The sequence below is a fragment of the Pomacea canaliculata genome, linkage group LG10 (assembly GCF_003073045.1).
Source record: "Pomacea canaliculata isolate SZHN2017 linkage group LG10, ASM307304v1, whole genome shotgun sequence".
Classification (NCBI taxonomy): domain Eukaryota; kingdom Metazoa; phylum Mollusca; class Gastropoda; order Architaenioglossa; family Ampullariidae; genus Pomacea; species Pomacea canaliculata.
In genome coordinates, this window is record NC_037599.1 from 26,026,906 (window position 1) to 26,035,626 (window position 8,721).

The window sequence follows — 8,721 nt, forward strand, 5'->3', positions numbered from 1 at the left end:
CATGACCACAAACATTACCTTAGGAGGTCAAAAACACAGACATCAGGTTAAAAAATAATCCTGAAGGCGACAGTTACATACAATGCTCAGCAAGCGGTACACGACTCCCCATCCCTGCTCTTCCTTGAACAGAAAACTTGACAACGTGCGAATCAATGCAAGAAGAACAGATTTATCAATCATAGAATTATGTTAAATAAATGCAAAACACACTGGCTTATCTAATTCAAGTCTTATCCGTTATATTCCAAGCTACAGGTCTGTTAACTCTCGTTATGACCACCATCCACTCTTTCATACAGAATCTCATCAACTTTGCTCATGCAAATGAGATTGCCATCTACATCCTACAGCACACAGTGTAGCGAGTCGGGGTTAACAATACCACGTATATCCGCCGAACAGACACCAATCTGATGCTATACCCTCCTCCCAAGTCCGGTGCTTTGGAACACGAGAAAATATACAGATGTCCTCCTCTCCTCTAAGAAAGTCGACGTGTTCTTCCTGCCTTAACGTTCAACGTCCGCCTCTCAAAGTAGTCCCAGTTCTGGACACATAGACCTTGGAGTTTGAATGATCCATAAGTGCATGCGGCACAGAGCTGAACGAAATTTTTAGTTCATACTAAATGAAAGAACAAAAAGCTAAAAGTCTTACTGGAGAGTCTGTTTGTTTACAACGTTCTTAGAGTATCAGCACAAGTAAAATGCAAAATAACAAATGTATCCAAAAATTAAGAATCAAAGATAACTGTGTTTGAATAATAATAAAAAAAAGAGAAAATGTACGACTTAGTCTCAGTCATTTTTCTGGTCACAACTCAGGGGACTTAACCCTATTACATATTAGCATAGAAAAGTGGTTGCCTCCCTTACTATAGGACCTTTTAAATAAGCTTTTATACCATGTATCATCAACAAGAATAACAGGAAAACAGTAGAAATGTGCCTTTTATATGTACCTTGAAAGAATTGAGCTCTGCACACAATCCAGAAGCCTTTCTACTGAATCAGAGTTGAATACTTACTTTCAGGGAAAAGAATCAGGACGATGAATGCAGATGTTACAAAGACCGTTGTATGTAGGCATCTCTGTTTGATTTTATGTATAATATTATAAAGCATTAATTATTATTGTAGAATATCACACAAAAACAATTTTCAACTTCCACATTTCCACTAACAGGATAGTAGCTCTTGTGGAAACCTGTTTTAAGAGAACATTCTGAGGTTAGTTACTGAGTGACTTCACAGTTTGAATCTTTTACATACAGTATTCATTCAAATTACAAAATATTTTCTAGGAACAGAAATATGTAAACTTAGACACGAGCAAACATAATTTAATAACCATGTTTTTGACTGATACTTGTTTTCTTTTTTTTCTGTCTCACGGGTAAAAACCTCATTTTAAGCGTGATACCGCTATAATTCATAACTTTTAGACAAACCAATCAAATTTTCACAATAATGGAAAATACTCCTAGCTTATAATCCCCACCAGCGAGTTTGGGAACAAGACAAAGGTCCCACTTCTATCTAATCATGTATTACATCAAAGCAAATTATATATATATACTGTGCGTGCATAATCACTTGCTACAAAACACAAAAAAATACAAGCGTACAGACCTTACGACTCATTTTATCAAAAAGATATAATTCCATCCCATCTATCTTGGACGACTGTTGGAGTCTAATTTCTTTGTTGTTGACCCCGTGAAGAAGAAAAGCTTTTGATGGGTACTTGTTGACCTGAAAGATTACCAGTAATACTGACAGTCTTAGCGATTTTGTTTGGTACCCACTGAGCTTAAATCAACATTCTTAAATTATAACACAAACAACTTAGCCTGTGAAAAATGTGGGTAATATTGAGTTTTCATGATAAAATAGTAATGTTGTGTTATTATGTTTATCATCATCATCATCATGGTTATCATGTTAATCATCATATCCAATTAATGAAAAGGCAAAAGTGTTCTGGCTATTTTTCTCACCTTTTCCTGGGAGGATCTGCAGAGGGTCCTCACCAACTGATTTTTCTAGGGGATAATTGTCAGCGGCTGGTTTGCGATAAAAATTTGCGGGTTACCTATCGGGATGTTCGCGGACCTAGGGCACTCATCCCGATCGAGAGGTCCAAAACAACTTGGCAGTCAACTGAGTTGACTTACAGAGATATTTGTTCTCGCCAATGTCCAGATTTGTGTAACCACGCATAACACTAACCAAGCATAACAAACTAAATGTTCATGACACACCTCAGGAATTTAAAGGCACAGAGGTCTTCATTAATGCACGGCCATTTTGTCATAGATACCAAGCAAGTGCTTACTACTTGAACTTTCAGAGTATCCTTTACAATTGAGTTTTTATGTCGTAAATATACATCTTATGTTTATTATTTATGCTCATTGATTTTGATAGAAAATATACCAAACGCTGTTAGTTCAGTTACTACAATTGTATAGCATCGATCATTTGTTGATTCATTTTGATCCTATTTGGTCTTTTTCACAATGAGTGTTACAGGAAGTTTTGTTGTAGGTAGAACATTTTACTTCCTCAGTGATATGTTGACAAATGTATCAATATATGACATAAATATGATTAAATTATACCTAAAATAGACCTTATAACCGAGAGTATAATTATCAGGAAGTAGCACTACTTTGAGGCAGTGGGGTGAGACACAAATGTGTGTGAATAATCAAAAGGATGATCTATGGATGGAATGACAGTAGTTCAGCTGTTCAGGGGTAGGAATGAATACTGAAGCATGCCTACACTTAATGTAACATTTTACTGCACACTTTTATTAGAAAAAAAAGATTTTGTACACTTTTCCATATCACATGTGTCACAACAGAAAGTTTCTTTTATGATTTGAACATAATAGCTAAAATAAAACTAGAAAATATTAAAACAGTTTAGTGTTTTTAATTTTGGTTTCACAATCTATACTCCTTTTTTCTCGAAAATTGAAAAGATGATAACCATGTATCGTCATTCACATTAAGACAATAACACAGTGGTTCTTAACCGGGGTTCTATCGAACCCTAGGGGTTCGGTGAGTCGGACTCAGGGGTTCGGCGGAGCGTCTGCCACGGAAGTCAAGACACACCGGAGTGATTATGTAAATTCGTGATGACACTAAAGAAGGGTTTTGTGAATGTCCATATGAAACTTGTGGGTTCGGTACCTCAAACAAGGTTAAGAACCACTGTACTAGCATTACTAACATTATGACAATGCATTGATATCGAAAACATTGGCAATCCTCGTAACTTTTTAACTTGAAAACTGTATTTTGTTATACTCTTTAGAAGTAGCAAATATTAGGAAAATTGTAAAAATCTATCAATTCCCTCTATATATCTTGGTTATGTTTAAAATGCCTGTGAATTGCTAAAAATGTTTCCCACTTACTATGAGTTTTTTGGCAGATGTAGGAGTGTAATTCTGTGCAGTCCGTGAAGACCAGTGAATTATTCGAGGCGATCATTTCACACTTTTGTGTCCGCACTCCTACCCACCATGGCGAAGTTTTCATATCAATATCATTCTGTATCTTTATCTGGATGGGAATAGAAAAAAAATGTCATGGTATTATTATTTATAAATCAAATGACAACACATACACTATTCACATAATGTAATCTCACCAGTAAAATGTCATCATCAGACGATACGAAAGGTGCTAGATACATACGAACTAAATGATAACGAGACACACACACACACAGAGCAATTCTTATATTCTTGAAAAATCTAACATAATTTTGTAGAAGCCTGTATATTAATGTTAATAGCAACACGATTTCAGCAGCGATATGGTCCCAGACATGAAATTACCAGCATTTGTTACCCTGTTGGCAAATCTAATATAGAAAGACGAAAAGAAATTTCAGAAAATATTTTTGAACTGTGTTTGTCTACACTACAGACCAGTTGGCTTAAAGTTCTGACGATCAGCAGATTTGTTCCCTCGGCTTTGCAACTGTCTTGGGCACCAGACCACGACATGGTCTTATTGGACAACTTGTAACACGAAGGGGTTCTGCCGATCCTTTCAGATTCACAGTTGTCTACAAATAAAGAGAAAATGACCTGGTTGATGTTTTGAGATGCCCTTCAATATCATTATTCATAGAAGCATTCATTGTCAGTGAGGACAAATACCGGTCACTAGCAAGAATTTATCTGTCAGTTAGCATGACATCTACTATTTAATGTAGCTCATTATTTCTACACTAAATATAGTTTGGCACTTTTATCTCTTTGGTCTTACAACATGTTCACCCACACTTGTACACACTATTCACAGCACAAGACATTTCAGCCAAAGACGGGCGTTGTTCCCTTCGTCATTACTATGATGACCTGTTGGCATCATGTTTTAAATATTTTATTAACTTCATTAAAACGAATATAGATTATAATTCTTGAGTATTCACTTGATTTCACACATATGAAGAACAGAGAGGAATCACATGGCTTGCCACTCAGAAAACCATCAGAGTCCATCACCAGACAGTCCTCTGTGATGAGCACGTCCTTCTTCCACTGTCTGAAGGGATAAAAAAATAAGGGTTGTCGTTAGGAGATGTGAAACAAGACAAAGAATGTATTTACATCTTTAAGCATGAAATCATGATTTGATAGCAGGCACCAGCAGCGATCTGCAAGGCCTTACCAATGTCTGAACTAAGGGATGTAGACAGGTATGCAGGTAGATATCTACCTAGATAGGTCTTTAAAATGAATAAAATAGTAACTCACGTAACTGCAGGTGATATCATTGGAGGCCTTTCAAGCCACTGCCACTTGGCACTAGAATGATTAGTTGGTATCTCATGCAGCCCCACCCACCAATGTTCGTCCCTGGCGATGCGATCCATCTCTTTCCTGACCTGCAACTTCAGGCCAAACAAGTGGCGATGCAGTAAGTAAATAGATGTATACTAAAGTATGAAATGTCAGCAGCACCTGCTTTTGACAAACATTTTTTTACGCAACAATGGACACTTACATATGAAAAGATTACCTAATGTTTACTTTTCGACTGTTATTATGAAAGCATTAGAATAAATAATTTAAGCAAGTCTGTAAATGTCAGATCCAAAACATTAAACAGTTAGAAATAAAACTTCGAGTCCCTGTTCTATTTCTGTTCAAAAGATAAGTAGTAAGCAAGAGCAATCACATTTTAGACAAAATTAATTAATACTGTTGTAGACAAGTGGACATACAGAGTACAGCATGCTAAATGTTAATTCAGTATCTAGAAACCTGAAGGTATGAAGGTCGCATACCAGCTCATCTAAAGACTCCAACGTCAGCAAATTGGCGCCGTCCTCATTACAGCTGCTCTTTGCGTCTTTCCACTGCTTCTTCTCATTATAAAGCTTGTAGCAGGAATCCAAGATCATGGTCCAGTTCGTATCACAACTGTTCCTAGAGTGGATATCGAGCTCTACGCAAGGAAACAAATGTGTCATAGAATTTGAATATGTAAACGCTATTATCTAACCTTATATGAATATATATGTGCTTGGCTGACTCTCTCATTATGTATATATAGATGTAGATAAATGTCTAGTATAGATATTATCAGCTGTCATAGCTACTCATCTACTGACAAATGGAATAAAAGGTGAATTTTTTGTGAGTAAAGGTTAAAAATGTCCCCTAACAGCTGGGTTGACTGGGAAAGGTTGCTGAAGCAAACCAAACCCACGTGCTTCTAGTTTTGAAAACTTTCTAACTGGCGGTACTCACTTAAATATTTCTTACAAATGTAGTTTTGTTGCCGGTAGCAGGGAACATCATTCAGTTTCCCCGTAGGGTACATCTCCACACAGTCTTCGTGACTGTCTAGGTTGTTGGGCTCGCCCTCGTTCCACAATCTTTAATCAAGGAACATTTGGAGCATCCAAAGTAAAAGGAGGAATATTGACTTTTATAGAATTCTCTAAACTGATATATTTCAACATTTATTCATACCAAATCTTAACAAATACGTGGCAATCATCGCCGAACTTGTTCTTTTTTGTAGTCCTCTTTATCTACAGAAGGCAGGTTGGGTCAATCTGATACACATCCAGTTACAACATTCTTTTATTATTGAATATCACATCATCATGACATTTTGTTTGCTTTATTCACTCGTTTGAATTTACAAATTTTTATTGATGCAAATCTTTTTTAGCAGAGAAAATTTGCACTTTCAATAAGGGTATGTTTTGTAAACGTGATGAAACTATTAATGACAAAATTAGCAACAGCTACTCTATATAAAAGCTGACTTACATGATTTCCCCTGAGAAAGATGAGCTATCATAGAGTGACATCCCCTTGCTTTCACTTGAGTTACTTTGTAGTTTTACCCACCAGGTTCCTTCAGAGTCAGCAAGTTCCATCTCTGACAGTTTCTTTATTTCCAGAGTGACAACAAAATACAACAAAGAATTGCAGTGATTATTTGTAGCCCTTTACTCCGTTTACATTATGAAAATATGGATGAAATGGTGGTAACATGTTGAAAAGTACTAAATGTCCATTTACTCCTGTATAAGGTATGATTCGAGACAAGTTTACTGCCTGATATTTTGTTAGAGATTACGAAGGCTAAATAATTTTTTCCTTGTTCTCTATATCAAATTATCTATCAAGCTTAACTAGGTCTACAACTAGGTCACACAGAGAAGAAACTGTCTATATTTCCCTCAGGTGTTTCCCTCTCTCTATGTATACATGTATATCGTTCGGTTGGTATTCATGCCAGAAGAGCAATTTGTGGTTCCAAAAATGTAGAAGGATTGGAAGAAGTAAATAAACTCTAAGACTAAGACATGAGATTTTAATTAATTAACTAAAGTAATAATTTAATAATTATTATAATCTGTTGTTAACTAAAACAACAAAGCAGACAGAAAGCTAAAAATGTGAAAAGGAAAAAAATACAGCACAAACGTTGTACATGGAACAAAAAACATCAAGATAGACATGCAGTAGACACGTCAATGCTAAAATGTATGAAACCTAATCTTATTTTATATTGTGGGGTAGGCCTTAATTAAATCACAGAAAGTGTCATAGTCATGATGAAGATGTTAAAATCTTTAGCAAAGGTAACTAGATCATCACTTTGAATTTGTTTTCTTCCTGTCAATGATCAGCTGTGGGTGACAACCTCCCAGATCTTTTTGGCTATTTGGTTAATAAGTTTGATATGTGATGACAAAAGAACCTAAGCCTTGGAAGTATAGACTTGAGAGAAAGGTAAGATGTGGATAGAGAACCACATAGAAAGGGAACAGGACTACTTGGATACCATGACCGCAAGACCTTGTACTCTATTCTCTTATAAAGTGACTATGAGCTCAAGGCTCATTCATGAACCATCCCACACCCATGGTTTTTGGACTCATTTGTAAAAAGAATTAATTTCACTGCCGGCTGCTTACTTGTTCTGACCATGACAGCAGATCGGCGCCTTTTTCTTGGCAGCTTGCCAGGGCTGAGGACCAGTTCTTTGGTTTCAGAGACTGGTGGTAACAGGTGGAATGAAGAAGCACCCAGCCTGAACCACAGTTGCCTGTTATCTGAGATGCGCCTGATTTATTCCCAGGCAAGTGTAAACACGTTATAGTAAATTTTTATGTACAAACAGGTGAATAATGTAGTTATATATGTAACGATGAAAATGACACAAGACATCTTTGATGTGAGAGGGGCGATAACATGTTGAGGAATATGGGTTGCTTTATTTTTGACATTTAGGGATATCAGCATTGCGGACTGTGGATAAATGCATCATGTGACTTTATTTGTAAATGTGTTTATACCTTTTAAGTTTATTATTCATGACTCTATCGCTGGTTTGTGAAGTTAGACAAACACATATGTTGTAAAATATGCAGGTCAAAGCATTTTCACCCGTTGGTTTGTCATAGGATGATTCTGAGTTTTGTCATGTAGCCAAGTGAGCAAGTGTAAGACAAGGATTCATACTGAAGAATGTTCAGTGATTTAAAGAATTCAAAAACGAACATTTCTTAGATTTTAAAGGGTTTTTTTATATGATTTTCTAAAAAAACTCACAAAGTCTATTATGTGATATATTAAATAAATTTGTATGCACTAGCATTCCATACTCACAGCCGGTAAAGAGAAGGATGACAGCAGCTGTGACAGAGACCATTCTCGGAGACATCTCTCGTTGATTTGCGACTGTATGTCAGAGACAGTACAGGGAAGTCCTACTCCCCAGTGCAGCCACACAGTCAGTTATTAAGACAACATTTCCGCTCTGAATATTCGAAGAAATATTGACACAGTTTCATTGACATTTCAGAAATGCAAGCCTCGCCTTACATTTCATCGACTGAGTAGTTGCTGAGAGTTCTTGCATGGCAATGAAGACACGGCTGGACATTGTAGAGTTCACTGAACGTTCGTCTAAATTGAAAGATAAAGAAAATCCTTTCCAATCCTCAAATTGGAATACTGCATGAGGGATGATAAACTACTTAGGAAATTATTTATGCATGCATGTCGGGACTGACATTTCAATCCAAGTCACCCTGAAATCAAATTCTCTTTTAACATCCTAGAATTCGAATTTTCAAAATTTATCATCAGAACTGTTATGACCTCTCTCGATATTCTTAAAACAAACTGAGTGCAGTGTTGTCGAATAAGAATTTTTTC

The 8,721-nt window shown here is 36.3% G+C and overlaps 1 protein-coding gene across 1 annotated transcript; it reads right to left on the reverse strand.

The window, feature by feature from the left end:
• Window positions 1-151: 151 nt before the first annotated feature.
• On the reverse strand, window positions 152-8,246 carry LOC112574460 (macrophage mannose receptor 1-like). Its single transcript, XM_025255548.1, has 9 exons — window positions 8,170-8,246; window positions 7,476-7,624; window positions 6,319-6,440; window positions 5,788-5,915; window positions 5,322-5,482; window positions 4,789-4,925; window positions 4,464-4,576; window positions 3,955-4,094; window positions 152-3,583 (listed from the first exon to the last, which is right to left on the reverse strand). The coding sequence occupies exons 1-9, from the start codon at window positions 8,222-8,224 to the stop codon at window positions 3,377-3,379; spliced, it is 1,212 nt and encodes a 403-aa protein (XP_025111333.1). The 5' UTR covers window positions 8,225-8,246; the 3' UTR covers window positions 152-3,376.
• Between the last annotated feature and the right edge of the window lie 475 nt (window positions 8,247-8,721).

Excerpts from the sequence above, each read along its gene's own strand:
- LOC112574460 (XM_025255548.1), bottom strand. The coding sequence starts at position 8,224 with ATGTCTCCGAGAATGGTCTCTGTCACAGCTGCTGTCATCCTTCTCTTT. Across the intron at positions 5,916-6,318 it reads TCTTTCTCAGGGGAAATCAT|ATTGTGGAACGAGGGCGAGC; the intron begins GTAAGTCAGCTT and ends CCTTGATTAAAG. Across the intron at positions 4,926-5,321 it reads TGGAGTCTTTAGATGAGCTG|TTGCAGGTCAGGAAAGAGAT; the intron begins GTATGCGACCTT and ends TTTGGCCTGAAG.